General features: G+C 50.0%; 1 protein-coding gene across 1 annotated transcript in view; it reads left to right on the plus strand.

Annotated features, from left to right (window-relative positions):
• LOC129528455 (immunoglobulin superfamily member 3-like) overlaps positions 1-19,986 on the plus strand; it is a 52,732-nt gene that overhangs the window by 30,620 nt on the left and 2,126 nt on the right. The window contains 3 exon segments of the mRNA XM_055368849.1: positions 1,929-2,333; positions 13,126-13,536; positions 18,912-18,981. Coding sequence (XP_055224824.1) covers positions 1,929-2,333; positions 13,126-13,536; positions 18,912-18,981 — 886 coding nt within the window.

Consider the following 19,986-nt stretch of genomic DNA (forward strand, 5'->3'; position numbering starts at 1 on the left):
CCCCTGAGTTTTTTCTTACTCACCATATGTCTGGTGGTTCTCACAGCCAGGGGCACTGAGGGGCTCTGCCCTGGGATCTGGAGGCCAGCACTGTTCACCTGATCTCCACCACTGAGATACCTCTGGTTACAGCCATAATCAGGTGGCCCAAAGGACTAAACAAGGAAGAATGGGAGGGCACTCTAGATTAATTGAGGTTGTCTTTTCAGTCTAAAGTTAACAATGACACACATGAATTTTCATATCAGTATAATTAGATGCGGGTCCCAAATGTACAATGGGCCATTATGGCTGTTCAGTTAGAGCAGCTTGGGTGCTCTGTGACTGTGGCATGTGTCTGTGTCAGGACTAGACAAAGTCATTTGCTTGGGGAAGCTCTCTCCCCTTCAGGTGTGAGGCCAGGAGCACCTGTTGTGGGTCCTGTCCCTGAGGTTCTGTCCTACACCACCCTCATGCAACACCTACTACACACAGATGCACAGTGACTGTCAGAGATGCTTCATGTTTAAGGATGGGCCTCCATGTCATAAACTTTTTTAAAAGGTATATAGAGATAGCCCATGAAATCCAAATCAAAGGTCCAGAGTTTTCAGCAAATTGTACCTACCTATTTGCCAACTTAACCTCCCCATAGAAAGCCAAAAGATTCATCCTGTGTCCAGTCTTTCACATTACAGTGTTTAAAGTACTTTTTTAAAATTTCTATTTCATTTTTTAACAAAATATTTAACAAAATATAGTATATCTCATGTGCCAGGTACTATTTGTAATATTTATAAACACTGATTTATTTAATCTTCACAGAGACTCATTTTACAGATTGGAAAACAGAGGCAGAGAGAAGTTAAGTAACTTTAATGTCACTTAGCTGGGAAGTATCAAAGGCTTGGCTGCTGGCTCCAGAGTCTGGACCTTTAACCACCGTGTTATGCTTTCCATGGGTAAAGTAACCTAAAAAGGCCCCTGGAATCAGTTACATGTGGTTGGAGACTAACTCTGTCATTGACTTACCAAATGCTTGATATTGAGCAATTTATCTAACCTCTCTCTGCATCAGTTTCTACATCTGCAGGAAGAGATGACAAGCCTGCCTGTTCTACAAGGTTGTTTTGGGGATTCAGTGGAGCATGATGAGAGCAAAGCAGTTGGCACCATGCTTGCACCTAGATAGTGCTCAATAAATACTGGCTACTGTTAGCTTTATGATTGTGATCAATGTATGAATATTAAACAGTATTTCCCGGCTGAAGGAACTCTGAGGTACTCATATTGAGGAGTCAGTATTAGAGCTTAGCAGTGCTGCCCATTCAATAAGGAATATTGAGAGACCCACAGCCACTGAGACTGCAGAACCCTGCATTTAGGACAATTGTCCCACCCCACTGGAGGTCCCCACCTGCTCTGTTCTTGGATTTCATGAGGGACGTGAGAAAGGGACTGGAGGCCGACTCCATCTGCTTCCCTTCTCGGCACCAGTGCACTAAGGGACCAGGAAAAGAGGTGTTGGGGCTGTGTGGTTGTGTTTTCCTCCTGTGCATTGGAGGAAATTGGCTTTGGGGTTTTCTTTTCCTGTTTTCTCATGGAATCTCAAGATTTCTAGGAGCAACCCTGCCTACATGCAATCAGTCCCTGAGAGGATTGTGATGTCTAATTCCAGGGGAGGAGCAAATGCACGAGGATCTCATTGGGAAGGGTTAGGCTAGTGCTGTTCAGGGGGAATTGTGGTGGGCCTTTCTTTGGAGTCTTGGAAACTCTTGGACTGGGCTTCAGCAGGATAGTAAAAGCAACACTAGCCTGAGAACCCAAAAGGGGCCCCGAGAGCCTCTGCTCCACACTGCTTGCTTTGCCAGCTGCCCCATTGCTGATGTCATACTGCCCTGAGAAAGCCACATGCCTCCTCTGGTTGAATCTCTCTGCTCTCTCTCCAGAAATGGGCTTCGCAGTAACAGCCATCTCCCGGACACCGGGGGTGACCTACAGCGACTCCTTTGACTTGCAGTGTATCATCAAACCCCACTACCCTGCCCAGGTCCCCGTGTCAGTGACATGGCGGTTCCAGCCGGTGGGCACGGTGGAGTTCCATGACTTGGTGACCTTCACCCGGGATGGAGGGGTCCAGTGGGGGAACAGGTCCTCCAGCTTCCGAACCCGAACTGCCACCGAGAAGGCTGAGTCCAGCAACAACGTCCGCCTAAGCATCAGCCGAGCCAGTGACGCGGAAGCAGGCAAGTACCAGTGTGTGGCAGAGCTGTGGCGGAAGAACTACAACAACACCTGGACACAACTGGCAGAGAGGACCTCCAGCCTGCTGGTGATCAGGCTGCTGCAGCCAGGTGAGTGCTGAGGACCTGTGGGCTATGTGCCCATGCTGCCTGAGCAGACGTGAGGGAAAAAGAAAAGTGTGCATGGAGCCCTTAGCATCACTTCCCCTTTTCCCAGCTCTTCATTTAGAGACATTGCAAATCAACAGGAAGTTTTAAGAATCATGCAGTGGACACTTGTATTTCCTTTCCTTGATAGCCAGTTGTTGTCTGACGGCATTTATTTTCTTCCTCTGTGTGTATGTTTGTTGTTGTTTTTGAGCCATTGGAGGCAAAGCTGTGGACATTGGGACACTTCCCCCTAAGTACTTCAGCATGTAACTCCTAAGAACCTACCCACCCACTGCACCATTATCACACCCTTGGGGTTTTACGTTAGTGTAGTCCTATCACCTACATTTCCCCAGTTGTCCCAATCATGCCCTTTATTTTTCCCTTTCAGATTAGGATCCAACCAGGGATCACACATCACATTTGTTACCCTGTCTCTTTAGACTCCTTTAATCTAGAACAATTCCCTAACCTGTGTGTTTGCGTGTGTGTGTGTGTGTGTATGTGTGTGTCTGTAGACATGGACATTTGTGAAATGCACAGGCCAATTGTTTTAAAGAAAGCCCTTTTCTTTACTTAACCTCATCTCCTGTAATCCTCATACAATTATGTGGAAGTGATATCATTGTCTCCTGTTCATAGACAAGGAAATTCTGAGTAAAGAGGGAGGGTAATAGGCACCTATTGAGCATCTTCTTTGCATGAGGTGCTGAAGGTCAGTTATTCTATTAGAATTGCACAACAACCCCAGGAAAGATTTAAGTGACTAGCTTAAGGTCATGTACCTAGTGAATGGTGGAGCCAGGATTTGAACTCCGGTTGTCTTTCTCCCACAATGTTGCCTGCACCCAGGCCCTGTCCAGTTGTATGGGCCCTGAATTTGAGCTCCTTTCTCTATGGAGGCTGAGTCTGTCTCAAAGCGGATCATCAGGATGGATTAATTTGGAGAGCATTAGTCAGTAGGGCTTTCTGCAAACACTCTCGCCTTCATCAGGCTCTTCCGCTGACATGCGGGAGGAGTTAAGTACATGCAGCTCTTATGGTTTTCCTCCATCTGTCCTTGTCTCCTGCCAGGTTAGAAGCTGGTGGAGGGTGGAGCCCAGGCGGTAGGCTCCTGTGTTCCTTCCCTCACCCAGCCTATGCCTCGGCTAGGACAGATACCTGTGCAGGCAAGGGCAAGGGTTTGACTTTGCAAAGATGGTTGGAACGTCTTGCCAAAGGGATTTTTCTGTCCACTAACAGCCATGGTTAGGGCCTGACCTGGTCTTCCCGACTACTTTAGGTGGCCACAGTGTTGTTTTCATCAACATGAGGTTAAATAACGGTAACCTTTGGGTTTCTCCTTCACCTCTTCCAACCCCATAACAGAGTTCTTTTCTGTACCAGATTTGGAACAAGTGAGTTGTATAAATGATGAGACTGTTCCCTTGGCCAACGAGAGCCTAAACTTTGACTGACAAGAGGCCCAGAGAAGAGGCTGTTTTACTTAAGTGGATTTTCAGGTTAGTGGAAGGTTAAGCAGAGACCCCATTTTATGTGAACCCTTGTTGTGGAAAATGTCGACGTACCTACTTGCCTGCGTTATTGAGTGGGACATTAGGATGGTAATTGCACCTTTTTTGGTCCCCTCTGGCTCTCAAAGTCAGTTTTCTGAGCAGCATTGCCCATCACATGGTTCTGCAGCTGTAGAAGGTAGAGGAGATGCTGACCTCAAGACCTTGTCTGACATTGCCTTTTTGAATCCATCCCTAGTATTTGCCTGTTTCTGGTACTACTTGGAATCTAAGACTGGAGTGCCTAAGGGAAGAATACAGAATGAGTTCATTGAAGGTTCTAATTATTTGGATTAATTTATGGTGTTACTAAAGGCAGACAGGGAAAAATATGTATGAAGTACCTCTTGGATGCCAGGTTTGTGCTTAGTGCTTTACTCATGTTTTCTTTTTTAAATTTATCCAACAATCTAATAATGTAGGTGTTTGTATCCCTATTTTGCTAATGAGGAAACCAAGGCTCAAAGTGGTCAGGAATCTTGATGGAGGCAAGCCAGCTGGTTAAGGGGCAAAACTGAGATTTGAACTGAGATTGGAGCCCAGGTATCTCTGACTTCCATAGAGCAAACGTTTTCCTTTATACCATAATTGCCTCCTGGGTAAAGTAGCTGGAGGGTTGGGAGACCCCAGATCTGCTCTGAGGTTGTCTTTGTGTCTTGGGTGTCTCGAGTTGGTTTCTGTTGTGTTTTCACTGTAAAATGAGAATGAACAGTGGTTGGCAGAGGAGACTTATGAGTATCACTGTACTTGGGCTGTTATGAGGCCTCTACTTAAAGGTGCACAGTAATATACTTTTATGGCCCTTTGGAGGCTAGGAAGAGCAAAGGTGGGTGCTTGAGGCCGTGCAGGACTCCCAGAGGACAGCTGAGGCACCAGGAGAGTGCATCCCCTTAAGTGTTACTGTCTCTCCTCTATTAAATATTTGTGCATTTAGCACTTAATATTTTCCAGAGAGCTTCATAAGAGTTTTTACTCTTTCCTGTATACTTTGGTGCTGGCGCATTGATTTTGGGGAAATAGAAGTGGAAAAATACATGAGAGCTGACTGTGTGCTGGAGACTGTTGGACACTTGGTGTATATTATCTCACTTAATCTTCACTGCAACCCTGGGAGGAACATATTGCCTTCCCATTTTATAAATGAAGTAACAGAGGCTCTGAGAGGTTCTCAGTTCCTCAAATTAAACACCTAGTGAGTGGGGGAATTTGGGATTTGAATCCAGGTGTGCCTTGTTTAAAAGTAATTGCGGTAGGGAGACTTTGACCTTTTTAAAGGCTATGCAATCAGAGATTCTTCTTTCTGCATTCAGTTAATGCTGTCCTTTACAGAAGAATTTTCTCCTTGTAGATTGATGATGTGGAGGAGTTATGGCACTAGCGTTACTGGTAGTAACAACAGTAGCAGCTGATATTCACTGAGCATTTCTTGTAAACCACTGGGAATGCTTTACACATAATAACTTAGTTCCTTGTTTCTTAATCCATGCAGTGCTGTGAGGGGGACCGTTTTACCCAACTTCACAGATGAGGACACTGACACAGAAGTTACATAAATTGCCCAGTGTGCCATAGTAAGTGGCAAAGCCAGGATTCAAGTCCAGACAGGCAGTTTGGCTCCAGAGTCCAAGTTCCTAATTTTATTATTATATGTTCTAGGCAAGTGCTTTTCTTCTCAGGAATCTTCTTTGGTACCGTATGCTTGTATTTAAAGTTTCCTCTCTCTGGTTAACCACTCCTGATTTCCTAATCCCCTTTAGCAAATCCTTAAATTTGTTTTTTGGAAGTTGGGGTCATAAGACACTGGTAGAGGTTCCTCAAGACACAGTTTGCTGATGGTGTAGAAGTTTTATCTTGTGTCTCTTTTAACTCCTGATTCTTCCAGCTTCTGCCACAAGGTGGCTCTAAGACCTGGGGATACCAGCGCTATCCTCTCTTCTTTTGCTCTCCCTGCTTACCTTGCCCCTCAAAACACAGATTCTTAGCCCTGCTCTGTTGTCTTCCATAGAAGTGTCCCCTGCTACCCCCGTTTTAAAGAATATTGTGTTAAATATTCGTATTCCATCAGAATCAAATAGGAACCCAGGGACTGTTGACTCACTCATGCTGGTCCATTTACCATCAGCCTTCCACTGCTTTGATATCATTTATCACAGCAAGCTTCTTTGTGGTCTGTGCCCCAGACTCGTCCCTGATGATCCTGCCCCCATATCAGTATTCATCAGAATCTCTGGTTGGATGGCACAGTTGACTTGTGGATCTGTTATTTGATCATGCCCTCTGTGTGCTTCCTGTTGTGTATGCACATCCCCAACAGAATCTTCAAGGAATGCCATCACTGTCATATTGCCATTGATCTAGCTTCGTCTGATCCCCATTGATCACATAGTGTGACCCCTCAAGGGGTGCTTAGGCAAGACTTTCAGCCAGTTCACATATTTGATTGTTAGCTCTTAATCAGTTTTCTCTTTTAATTGTAAAGCATAACTGCCTTGCTTCCTTCTGATTTTCTTTAGCTCAAAACGCCCTCCAATTACACATCCCTAAATACAGAAGCAGTAAGGGAAATGTCAGCACTCATTTTTCAAATGTTTACGACAATATCTTGGTTTGGCTATTAAAATTGACAAAGCCATAAACAAGCTCCCATGAGGACAGCCTCCAGTGGTGGAAAGCTGACTTGTCAGAGGGTGTATTCTGCTGGGATTTTACTGATGGGCACTCAGGATGAATATTTAATACCCTCTGGATGTTGCCAAATCGGTTTTCTTCTATTTCTTATTGCTGACCTGGCAGATTGGGATAGCAGAGGGCTTTTCTTTGACTTCCATGACTCCAGAGCATGTGAACACTGGCTCTCCTTTCACATTCTGAGGGATGACTGCCCCATCCCTCAGAGGACTGGCCTCTGCCTTCTTTCAGGGGAGTCTGGGGTTCTCCTTCTTCCATCCCAGGTGGCTTCTGCCTGTTGTCTGTGCCAAGATAGAATGGGCATGAGTGCAAGAGCCCTAAGATGAGAGCCCAGCCCCTCCCAGATGCCTCAGGCCTGTTGTCATGGTAACACCGGGGCACTTGTTATTGGCATCAACGAGCCAGGGTCACTGCCTTGTCTGCAGACAGGTAAGGCAGGGTAGGGCACATCTGGGTAACCTTCATTAGCTATTTCCACCTGCAGACTCTTGCTGCTTTCCCCTTGCCCCTCCCTCCCTGTCTCTCTGCATGCATTGAGCACCTACTAAGTGCCAGGTTGCCATGCTGGTGAGGCTGCTGAGATGGGTGTGTCACATTCCTGCCTTGCAGGCTCTGTGGGAGGCAGGAGGCCTAGGGACAGAGGAGAGCAGAAAAGCATTACAGGTGTGGAGGCAGAGCCAGCACAGGGCATGAACACGGGGCAGGGGGCAGGGGGCGTGAGGAGGGAATGGGGTAGGGGTGAGGGTGGGAGGTTGGGAAGGAGGAGTGGAGCATTTCAGGCTCAGAGAAGAGTGTGAATAAAGATAGTCATGGAGGGTGGGAGCAGCATGCTTATCTTGAGATGACTAAAGCATGGGGTCTGGGAGGGGTTCACCCCCAGGCAAGCTGGCAGGGATCAAGAAGTCCCTTTTGCACATGGGAGCATGGGGTGAGGGTGGGCATATGTAATAGCTAAAAGCAAGGACAGACCAGACGGCCTCGGTTTGAATCCCAGCTCTACCACTAAGCCAGCTGTGTGACCTTGGGCAAGTGTCTTTATAAAATTGGGAATAATATTTATTTCATAGGATTGGTGAGGACCAAATAGTTAATATCTATAAAGTGCTTAGAATAGTGCTGAGCACATAGGACCAGATGAAAGTTTGCTAAATAAATAAGAACATCCTAAACTCAGAAATTAGGACTTTAGCTCATACCCAGATCATATACTCCATTTTTGTAATAATTTATAATATTCCCTTTACCCAGAAATGAAATTCATATACAATATAACATTCCTAATCATATCTTTAAAATTTGCTATACTGTCCTAGTTGTGGGATAAAGAAAGTATTTTTTTTTATAAAGTAGTTCATAGTAAAATAATGTGTTTCAATGTGTAAATGCTCAGGACAGCTATGCTAGGAGGCACAGTCACAGTCAACGCTGTCCCTAAATGCACACTAACAGTCACCGTATCAGACTTGGCACCATGAGCAGGACTGCCATCCTGACAGGGTTTCTGAAGTCCTGAGTAACTCTTGCTACAATTCTGAACAAAACAAAGGAAAATCCTCTCTTGACTGACCTGGCATATATTAAAACCATGCAAAATAAAAGTATTATGATTATAGTAAAATGAAAGTAGGTTCTAGGCTCAGAGGCATAATTTTTGCCCACATGAATGTCATTTGGAAGTCACACAGGACACGAGGCAGAGTTTTGTTGCATGGAGTTGTCCCAGATATGATTTTACATCTTTAATGGCTTTATTCTATTGAATATATACCCCTCCCCAAATCAATATGGCAACCAGAGACCTGCTTGCAATTAGCTGCCTTATTGAGAACTGCTGTCATGGACTGTGGGGTGGGCAGCTGTGGGCAGTAGCATGCCCCATTTGCCATTTAGGGAAATCCCCTGGCTGTGGCTAGGCCGAGAGGGAGGGAGTGTCACATGCAGGCCAATTATAAGAGCCTGAGAAGGAGATCATTGAGGGCCCAAATAGGGAATGGTCATGTGGAGAGAGCAGGGAGCCAAGGGGTGTTAAGGACAGAGGGACTCAGGGGTAGTAACAGTTTGACTGGCAGGCGCCTGTGCCACTGGCTTCCCATGCAGCTCACCCTGCATTCTTTCCTTGTCTCTCATCTGACTTGCTTCTCTCCACTTGAAACATCTCTCCTGCCGCAGACACTGGCCGCCTCTATCTCTAGCATTACTGTCTGTTGTCTTTAATAAAGAGCAGTGTCTTCCTCCCTCAGTGCCCATCTCTTTGCACCTGCCACTCTGGCTGCTGCTCACACCACTGCACAGAAACCGCTTTCTCCAGACTTACCGGCAACCACCTCAGCAGCACAGCTGTTGCTTCTCAAACTTGAATGTGCATCAGAATCAATTGGAGGGCTCATGAGCCTGCAGGTTCCTGAGCCTTATTCGCAGTTTTTCTGACTTAGCAGGTGCTGGCAAATTCCCAGGTGATGCTGATCTGCAGATCCATGGCATGCACCCTGAGGGCCACAGGTGGTCAGGATCAAGTACAAGCTGCAGGCACCTTGCAGTGTGGCCGAAGCTTACCTTTCTAACCTCATCCACTACACCTGAGCACTTGCTCCTCCTTGAATAGAGTGCACAGGGTAGTTGTCATCTTTCTTCACTTGTCCCCTCTCTCTGGCATGCCCTTTCACTCTCCTTCTCCGCTTGTTTCTCAGGGCCTAGCTCAGAGGCCACATACCTTTTGAAATGTTCTCTTTTCTATCAAAATCAGAATTGCCCCTCCTTTTAAAAAGTAACCACAGTTATTCAACTATTCATTGATTAGTTTAACAATCATTGGGTCAGAGTCCCTGCCCTGCATATGCTTAGAATTTTGTAAGAAAGAGAAGACTTTAAAAATTACCTTCGTTGTAAGGCAGCAGTAACAGCTATAGTGGAACATAAGGGAATCCTTTATTGAAGAAATAAATGAGTTTTGAGTGAGAAGAGCACGCACAGAGTGGAATCTGAAGGGAGAGTAGGCTGGCTGAGAAAGCTGCTGCTGGTCTCCGCTGTGGAGTTCTTCCCTCTTCCTGATGTCTCACCTTGAAACCACCCTATCCTGGCTTGTAACAAACGCAACAGCCTCTCCTACCATACAAAACACAGATCTTCCAAGTTTTAATCACAAGCCTGGGAAGGAAACTCTCCAGCTGCAGAAAGAAAGGGCCACTCCCTCAAAGCAGGGCCTGGCCCCTGGGGGCTGCTGTGAAGGCAGCTGCTGGCGTGAGCAGGAGCAGCTCTCGGACCCTCTTCCTGTCTCTTGCTGGATTCTTTCTTCCTCCTGCCAATTCACTGTTGGGGGTTAACCAAGCCTCACTCTTTTCTTTCACGTCTGCATTTATGGCCTCTCAAAGCCCGTTCACTCACACGCCAAGTCCAGGGTTTCTCAGGCTTGAAGCTACTTGTGAATCACCTGGGGATCTTGTTAAAGTGCAGATTCTGACTTACTGGGTCTGGGGTGGGGCCTAAGAGTCTGCATTTCTAACAAGCTCCCAGTGCTGCTGGTCTGAGAACAGCACTTTGAGCAGGAAGATTACCACTTATGCTTGACAACTCCCAATCTAAGTGTTGAACTTTGAACTTGGGACAAGGCACAGAAACCAAAAAGGAATGAAAATAGCTAAAATTCACTGGGTGTTTGTTATATACCAGGTTCTGTGCTAAACTCTTTTTATAGACAATTGCTTTTAGTCTACACAAAACTCCTAATGGAGATAGAGACATTGTTCTTATTTTGCAGATGAAAACACCTGTGGTCTCTAAGCGGGCAGGGCTCTCCTAGCTCTGTGGAGGAAGGTGGTGCACGCAAGCTGTACACCACCCAGGGCAGGGCTCTGGCAGGACATGGGAGGGCTCCCTAATTATATGTGGAGATTCCAGTCTCCCCTGTGCCTCAGGAAAGGTCCTACCTGCCCTGGAGATGTGGGAGGAAATCCAGAGCATAGAATAAGAGCTGACCCCTTGCCCACCTGTCAGACATGCACCAAATTTAAAAAATGCCTCTCTTTCAAACTTCTCAACACTTCACAATATTTTGACACGGGAAGGAAAAAAAATGGAAATGCTTTGGAACATTTCTCTTCCTTGAATTCTTGTTCTCAGACCATGTGACTGAATAGAAGTTTACTCACAGGATTCCAGTTTAACATATGCAGTTACTATAGCAATTGAGGTTTCCTTAGTAACAGTTGCAAAAATAATCCAGACCCAATTAATAATACATTTTAAACCTCTTTCTACTCCATGCTGAACAACCCAGTTTTTTTGGCCAAGTACCAGATAATTCAGATGGTGTCATTTGCACTGATATAGATATCACTTGCATGCGGTGAATTGGGTTGGAAAAGAATGAAAAGGGAGCCGGTTGTTTCAAGTATTATAGGAATCCAATCTGAAAAGTCGACTGGCAAGTGAATGCAAATCTAACTTCGAGAGCTTGGGAGCTTAATGGTAAACCCTGTCCTGGATTCCTAGTGTGCCCTAGAGGACTTTCTGCATTTGAAGAAGGGAGAAGGCAGAAGATTGGACTTGCTAACAAAAAAGATGAACCCGGGAGGGTGGGGCCGTGGCACACAGGATTTCTCTCTAAGTGGTGCCTGGTGTGTTCTTGATGGCGTGAGAAGGTCTGTGGGTTTGTGAATTCAACAAGTCTTCCTGGAGAGAATGTCTGATTCACCGCCGGGAGATGCTCCGCAGTGTTGCTCAGTCATGGCATTGGGAATTGGACTTTGCCACACCTTGGCTTGCTAAATCCTTCCATCCATTCAGAACATTTGTCTGTATGTTACAGGGAGACCAAGTGGCAGTCTGTGGCTTTCACAAGTTTTGGTTCTGTGATGCATGGGACTCAATCAACCCTTGATGCTGCCAAACCAAGCTTAAGCCAGCTGGCAGGCCAGGGTCATGACCAGTGGGCTGGGTCCTGGGTCTGGATGCAGTTCTTGGGGTTGAGCTGGACTAAAGAGACAAGAGTCTGTCCAGCAGAGTGCTGGAGCCTGGCCAGGCATCCCTGCCCTGCCCCTGCCCCTGCCCTCCACACAAGCTCGGTTGGAGGAGGCCTAGGTTGCTGTCCCTGGGTGGAATCTGCACCTTGCCCCTGCTTTCCTTCTCAGCTGGGAAGTGGTTTGGTCCCTGTGGCGGAAAAACTAAGTGTGAAGAGAGTGGTGGAGGTGGAACAATGCTTGTGCTATTAGTTCCCTAAGAGGAACTTAGAATTGTTTTTTTTTTTTTTCATTTTTAGTAGCATGAGAGGCGTGGGTGGGGGAATGCAGAGCCAAGGTTAATGATGATAGGGTGGGTGAGATCTCAAATCACCTTCCTAAGATGGATTTCATTAGACCTTGGCTTCTTGCCACTGGCAAGGTGAACATCGTCATTAATTAGCTGCTGGGGAGGCGCTCCACAGGCTGCCCTCTTGTCTGTTTTTGGAGCGGGACAGTGAGGAGAAGGGAGGATTGCAGTTGGCTTTGCCTTGTCCCGTGGTTTACTGTCTTCTCAGCCTTCTCTCTCACTCCCCTAGAGGAAGCCGCCTCTCCCCGCCCCCGCAGCATCCTCTAATTACCTGTTGCCGTGTTTCTCCAATGTGCTCTCATTCGCTCACCCACTCATTCACCTATTTCAGCAAACACTGATCAAATGCTTTCCTGGCCCAGGTGTTGTGCTAGGCTCTGGGGGTGCAGCGATAAGAATGTCCGCTAGGCCTTCCGCCACATGAGGGCTGGGACTCTGGCTTACTCTTCAGGGCATCCCCAGCACTTAGCATCCTGTGGGAAACTGAGTGGGCACTCCGTAAATACTGGTTGATTGAGTGGAAAGAGCTTGATCCCTGCCCTGCGGGAGCTCACCATCTAGGATATGGGAGAGAGATGTGAGGACACACAGCCCAAAGATATATAGAGGGTTCTGAGGAAGGGTATGGAGCCCAGGGGGATGGGAATGAGGTATAAGTGGAGAGAAGGGTGAGGGTGGGAGGTGGCAGAAGGAGACTGGCAGAGAGGACAGCAAGGGCAAAGGCCAGCACTCAGGGAAACTGCACCAGGGGCGTGCACCTGTGGAGGGTACCTGAGGGTGAGTCGTGAGAGATGAGTCAGGACACTTGGGTGAAGGCCAGATCCTGAAGGCACTTTGTGCTGTGAAAAGGAATTGTTTCTCTCTAGCCCGTAAGTAGTTCAGAGCCATTAAACTTTTCAAGCAGAGACCTGATATAGCTAGATTTGTACTTCAGCAGGATCACCCTCAGAGGCCCTGTGATGGTGGGCTGTGCAGGCAGTGGATAGGGGAGAGATGGTGAAGGCCTAAGCCAGGCACATGGCAAGGAGGAGACAGGGAAGGATATTTAGCGGTGGCCTGGGCTCCGTGCTGCCTTCCTCACACTGAAGCCAGTCGGTGTTAAATCCCCCAGGAACTGTGCTGGAAGAAAACTGACTCAGAGCCTCAAGGTGGATGGGCCACGTTTCTGGGAGTCTGTGGTGATTCCTGTGTTCCCCTTTCCTTTGCAGTGACAAAGCTACAGGTGAGCAAATCGAAGAGGACCCTCACCCTGGTGGAAAACAAGCCCATTCAGCTGAACTGCTCAGTCAAGTCTCAGACCAGCCAGAACTCCCACTTTGCGGTGCTCTGGTACGTCCACAAGCCCTCAGATGCCAACGGCAAGCTTATCCTGAAGACTACCCACAACTCCGCCTTCGAATACGGTACTTACGCGGAGGAGGAGGGCCTGAGAGCCAGGCTCCAGTTTGAGAGGCATGTGTCGGGGGGCCTGTTCAGCCTCACCTTCCAGAGAGCCAAGGTCAGCGACAGCGGCAGCTACTACTGCCACTTGGAGGAGTGGCTGCTGAGCCCCAACTACGCCTGGTACAAGCTGGCAGAGGAGGTTTCTGGGCGCACAGAAGTCACTGTGAAACAGCCAGGTAAGGCCGCAGGGCACGGCTGTCCTGGGCCAGTGGGTTTAGTGCAGAGACTGCCTGGGGGTGGGTGTGGCTCTGTGGGGCTGGTGTGGAGAGACTGTCTGCAAGGTGCATGCTGAGTGTGGGTGCAGGTACACAGACCATCACCCTAGCACACTGCAATCCCATCCATTTTACCTGCAGTGGGTACTGATGCTGACGGCAGACTCATGGAAGCATCCTTGACCCTGCTTCTGTAGATAGCATCTTCACCAAGGAGCAGGGCAGCTGTGGTTAGCAAAATGTGGCAAGGCAGGGTTCATGGCAGCTCCTGAATCTTCTTCTGGGTTTGCAGTTTGCACCCTGAATCTTGGGCTGACACCAGCTCCACACCCAGAGTTCCTACCTAGAAGGCATTTTCTGGTCTTATGCATCTGCATCCCCCTTCTTCCTTAGCTCCCAGCCCAGCCCAGACAAGCCTTTCCTGTCTCCAAACTGAATCATTCCTCCTCTGGCCCTTCCTCGACCCCATGGTGTAGCCCTTATTCCTCTCCCTCACAGGTGGCACTCAACCTCTGCCAGAATGCTTCCAGGGAGGGAGAGCTACTCACTCTGCAAGCCTCAGTTCCACTTTTGGGCAGCTCTGATTGTTGAAAAGTTCACTTTCCTGTAATTTCCCTTTTGAGATCTGCCCATGGAAAAAACAAAGAGAAGTCTGCGTCATTTCCTTTCAAATACATGAAATGTATGCCCCTTCTCTGTTAAAAATCTCTAGTTCTTTCAACTTCTCACATAGTGTAGCCTTAAGTGCCTCTCCATCCCTCATTCTCACATCCCTACAATTCGTTGTTGTCTCTGCCTGTCCTTCCTGATGGGCCATGGAGGGTGCTGTGTTGCCACTCTTAGCCTTGCTAAGAGTGACAATTCTGGCAGGCTGCAGACCATGTGTGGACCTTGATCTGAGGGCTTAGAGGCTTCGGCCTGCCAGCCCTGTGGGGGCACCCACCCTATCTCATCTCATTGAATGGGGCAGAGCAGGTGAGGGCATGATGGACGGATGGGCCTCATCCCCCTGCTTACGTTGCCTGGGGTCCTCGGTCAGCCTGTCTGCTCATACCCCTGAAACTGGGGGTTGAGGAAGGACCCTCCTGGATCACGTGACTCCGTTCAGTCCAGGTGACCAGGGTCCTTGGAGTAACAGCTCCTAGAGCCCAGCCTATAGCCCTGAAAGTTGGGGAGAGGGCCTGTTAGGAGAAGCATCCCCTGCCTTGGGGTTGTAGAGGTGATCTAGGCTCCTCAGACCTTGTGGGGCCTCAGATGCTTACATCTCCAGCTCCTCCTGGCATGGGCATCTGGCTGCAGCCCAGCTCTGTGGCCCCATCTCCCAGGGAACCTTTGGTCTAATCTGCCTCCCGCTGAAACCCAGCCTCATTCAGCCCCACCGAGGCTTTCAGAGTTCAGGTCTCTCATTCAGGGTTTGAGACCCCACTGGGCTCAGAGAGACCTGCAGCCTGCAGCGGTCCCAGATCACACAGCCCCAGGGATGGGACCAGGAGCCAGCCCACATCCCACCTGCAGCAGTTCCTGTGCCTTTAAAGCCTCCCCTCCCCCCTGCCCCGCCCCCAGTCCACTGGGGGAGGGAAGGAGGAGCTGGGTCACAGCAGGGAATCTTAGCTTGGTTTTAGTGTGCTGCTGGACGACCAGACCGGGCGTCGGGTGAGCCCAGAAGGGAGAGCAGTTGGCTGCGCCCCAGTGCTGTGTGACCCAGAGGAGCCACTCACCCTCTCTGAGCTGGTGGACATCATAGGTGGGGAAGCTCAGGTCAGGGCACTCCCATGAGTGTCTGGAGTCCTGAGTCCCATTCTCAGCTCTGCCATATGCTTGCTGCGCTCTAGAGGAGTTCCTCTTCCTCTCCGAGCCTCGGTTTATGTACCCGTGCAGTGGGAGTGAGTTGCACTTTGGGGTGAACGGGGCAAGACTTGTGTGGGCGCATCCTGCAGAGGGATCCCACAGAAGGGGAGAGCCCTGGGTTCTTTATCCGACTGGGTCTGGGCTGGGGGGGGCTCTGTTTCTTGGCTGATGAGTTTACGTGAGTTTGAGTGAGGTATGCGGGTGGGTGAAGGAGGGCTGAGGGGAGTCACCTGACTTGTGCGAAGAAGCTCTTGAGAGAGCCGTGGCTTCTTGGAATTAAGAGGAAAGAGTGCAGCATGAACAAACAGGCCCTGGAGGATCTGGCAGCCCTGAGTGGGGGTGGGGGGCCAGCTCTGGAGTACAGCCAGAGCTGTGATGGGGTTGGGGGACCTTGTGTCCTTGGGCCATGCTTGCCTCGCTCCTGGGTTCTGTTTGTGGCTGTGGATTGGTGTGGGGCAGGGCCAGTTGTGCGAGGGGTCATTGCCCAACTCCAGGGGGCACCTGCTACCTCTCAGCTATATATATAGGGATATATATAGTTCTTTCGACAGGTTTCCAGCAGGTAGTGGTTATTAAATCTTACTGAAGGGGTGTTTTTTCTGATTCTCAACTCTGTGCCGCAAGGGTGGAAACTGTGAGAGACAGATTCCATCTCCACATCTGGGTAGTAAGCATCCAGTCCAGGGGTGTAGACGGTCCTGGGGAAGCAGCCAGAGATCTGTACATTCTCATATCCAGGGATAGCGACTCCAGGCTGGGGGCTGGCAGGGTAAGGGGTGGGTGGGTCCTGGGCTCACCCGCAGGTCTGCAGACTTCCTGGAGCCAGCTGACCTTGGTAAATCCCTTTTGTCTAAGCTTCAGTTTCCTGCCTGTGAATGGGGTTGGGGCTGTGCTCTGGTTTCACCTTTGTGGCTCTGGGGTTGTGGTGACAAAGCCATCAAGCTGGGTTGAAGGATTAACCAGGAAACCTCAGACTGGCTGCCGTGTCTACCTCTTCCTCGTACTCCTCTCTCTGCTGCATCCTGGGAAGCTGCTCTGCTCAGCCTAGATGAGGCTCAGTTGTGTGTGTGTGCACGTGCTTGCACGTGTGTTGGAAGTGGGTGGTATTGATACCAGAGTCAGTGTCTCTGGGTGAGTGAGGCTTGCACATTTCTCGGGACAGGGAACTCACTACCTTATGTGCCCAGGACAAGAGCTGTGGGGTCTGGAGAAGACTTCTAGGCCAGCCCCTGCAGTCTTTCCTCAGGTGACATGGCTTCTCCAGACCCACTTACCCCTAGGTGCCCTCTCTGCATTCAGGGGGTAGAGGGCTGACTTGGACAGAATGTGACACACTCAGCATGTGAGGAAATGCCTCCTTCATTCTGTAGGCCCTACCTCTATTAACATGTCCTTTGATAAAGTGCCTCCCCTCCTGTCTCCCCTCTCTGGAATCCTCAGTTGCTGCCAGGCTTCAGCTGTGCCCTGTTGAAGGCAGCTCTGTCTCCCTACTTTCCCCAGCCCAGGGTTTTCCTTTTGGGGTCAGCTGCAGGGATCTGGGCCATCCTTTACCCACTCAGACTTTCTTCCTGCCCACCTGCTGCTGTGAATCCTGTATGTCATATATATGTGTGTATATATATATATAATTATTATATTTATGTAATTTATATAATATATTATAATATATAAATATATAGTATTATATATAAAATTATACTTTAAGTTCTAGGGTACATGTGCACAACGTACAGGTTTGTTACATATGTATACATGTGCCATGTTGGTGTGCTGCACCCATTAACTTGTCATTTACATTAGGTATATCTCCTAATGCTATCCCTCTCCCCTCCCCTCACCCCACGACAGGCCCCAGTGTGTGATGTTCCCCTTCCTGTGTCCAAGTGTTCTCATTGTTCAATTACAACCTATGAGTGAGAACATGCATGTCTTATATGCTCTCAGGCAGAGAGGAAACTGCTGAGCAGGGCAGGGGACAGAGCCCTGTGGCTCTCCACTTTAGACCCCTCCCAGCTGACTGCCATGGAATGCAGCCACTCAGCAGGGCCAAATCCCCTGATGTTCCTGTTGGCTGTCTAGCCTTCAGGGACAGGTCATGGGGCCTTGGTTCCTGCCCTGTCATCTTCCCAGTCACCCTGATCTTCAGGGGGAGGAATAGCCTGAGAAAGGGCTTGTTCATAGCACCTCCATCCTAGGGCTATTGAGGATCTCACAGTTGTGTGTCTGGTGGGTTCTGTCCAGAGCCCGTTTGAGAGCAGTGGATGACAGGACAGGCCTATGTGACCCAGGCAGGCAGCAATATTGGGTCAGCCTTCATGTCCCCTTCTGTCAGCTTGGGGCAGCCTGGAAGGATGATTGTGGGGTAGGTGTTATGGGCACGAAATAGACCTCAGGTGGAGGCTGCAGGGGCTCTCCAGCACTGTAGACACAGCAGGCCAGGATCAGGGGAGGAAGCCATGACTCATGGAGACTCTGGCCCATATCCTTGGCAGATGAGGGCCACAGGGGAATGGGCAGCACTGTCCAAAGTCCCCTGGGCTGGGTCCGCAGCTGTTCCTGGCTCAGACTTCTTGGTGGGCTGGTCAGAAACATGCAGTAACTTGGGGCAGTTACCAGGTGGCCAAGTCTGCACTGCTGGGCTCTGTGAGCTTGGGCCAGCTCAGGCCCTCTCTGGGCCCTGCCTTTCTGGGCCGTTCAGGTGGTTCCTTGGCTCTGGGGTGCTAATGTTTCTGGATGGGCAGCAGAACCAGTCTGCACTCAGGGCCCCAGGCCATGTTCCCGGAACACACTTTTAGCATTGACAGCAGCGTGTGGTGAGGCCCCTTAGTCTGGGTTCTGGTCTAGTGCCAGGGGCACCACTACTCCACCACCTCCAGAGCCATCTCTGGGACACTGGCTGTGAGTTCAGATGTTCTGAACAGGGACAGGGAGAGCCAGAGGGACCGAGCCTGGGGCTCACTGGAGGGGCTCGTGGGCAGACAGTGCCCTTTGGAGGGAACTGAGTCTGAAAGGAAGGAAACCCTTTCCCCGGCTCATAGCACCTGCCATCCAGGGCCCTGCCAGGGCTGCGTGAACTTTAGTCATGTGGTGACAGGCCGAGTCACCGTGCCAAGTCACTGTGTGCCTCCTTGCTGCTGTGACGTCAGCTTCCCTATCCTCCCAGCCAGGCTGGATCTCTGTGAGAGGCCTGCCTGTCCTGCACCCTGTGCGGATGCCTCCCACTGTCCACCAGGGCTGCTGGGCACCCCCTGGCTGGTCTCTTGGACTAGGTAAGCTCATGGGTCCTCTGGCCGCTCCTGCTCTTTCCCTGCCTCTGCTCCTCCTCGGAGGTGGCCACCCCCAGATCCCACTCCCAATTCGGAGGCCCCCTGAGGAGTGCTGCAGGGGGCCGCAGGCGTGGCTCTGAGCCACTCTGGAGAGTGGGGGGGCCCAGCCAGTTCTGTGGCTGGGACTTTCCCAGGCAGACAAGTCTGTCTCTTCCTCCCCAGCGGGTGCAGCCCAGAACTGTCTTCTGAGGAAGAGGTGCTCTCCTGGGCCCCCACTGTCCCCAGGCCTCAGGTAAGCCCATCAGGGTCACAAGGAAGGGGTTCTGGGTTTGAGGCCAACCACGGCAGCTGACCTACTTTCTAGCCTCAGTTTCCCCTAGTGTGTGCAGCTCTCACACTGTTTGGGTGAGAACCAGGCCTCTGGGCTTGGACATTCTTTCAGTGAGTTTTGAGGGTGGAGGGATGGGAAATGGAAGCCCAGGACCTCAGCAGGGTGTCTTCCTCCGAGCCGGGGACATCTGCCTATGGGAGGCTGGGCCCACCCTCCCTTGCTGACCTGCCCTGGGAGGAAGGGACAGGGCCCAGCACTGCCTACTCCCCTCCCTGTTCTTCCCAGCAGTATAAGCCTGGCTGGGTGCCCCCTGCTCCTCCAGGTGCCTACTTGGGCCTTTGGGTAGACAGATTAACAGACAGGGGAGGCTGGGTCATGGTTGGACCACCCCAGGACCCTGACCGGGGGCTCAGCTCATGACCCTGAGCCTGGGAGAGATGAGGCCATGCCCTCCAGGGCACTCAGCATGACCCGGCCCAGTGGACGGGACTGGGTAGCTTCCTTGGTGCAGGGGGCTGTCATGCTAGGACAGGGTCACTCACCAGGCCAGGCCCCTGCCCCATGACTTGTGGTGGAAATGTCCTTTTGTTTTTGTTTTTTGCTTTTGTTTTTTTGAGACGGAGTTTTCCTCTTGTTGCCCAGGCTGCAGTGCAGTGGTGCAATCTTGCCTCACTGCAACCTCCACCTCCCGGGTTCAAGCAATTCTCCTGCCTCAGCTCCTGAGTAGCTGGGATTACAGGCACCTGTCACCATGCCTGGCTAACTTTTTGTATTTTTAGTGGAGATGGGGGTTTCACCATGTTGTCCAGGCTGGTCTCCAACTCTTCACCTCAGGTGATCCACCTGCCTCTACCTCCCACAGTGCTGGGATTATAGGCGTGAGCCACTGCACCCGGCCATGTGATGGGAATGTTCTCTGTCCATAATAGATGCTGCATATTGCTGGCCCAGCTCCTGAGGCTCTTT

The sequence above is a fragment of the Gorilla gorilla genome, chromosome 17 (assembly GCF_029281585.2).
Source record: "Gorilla gorilla gorilla isolate KB3781 chromosome 17, NHGRI_mGorGor1-v2.1_pri, whole genome shotgun sequence".
NCBI classification, from domain to species: Eukaryota; Metazoa; Chordata; class Mammalia; order Primates; family Hominidae; genus Gorilla; species Gorilla gorilla.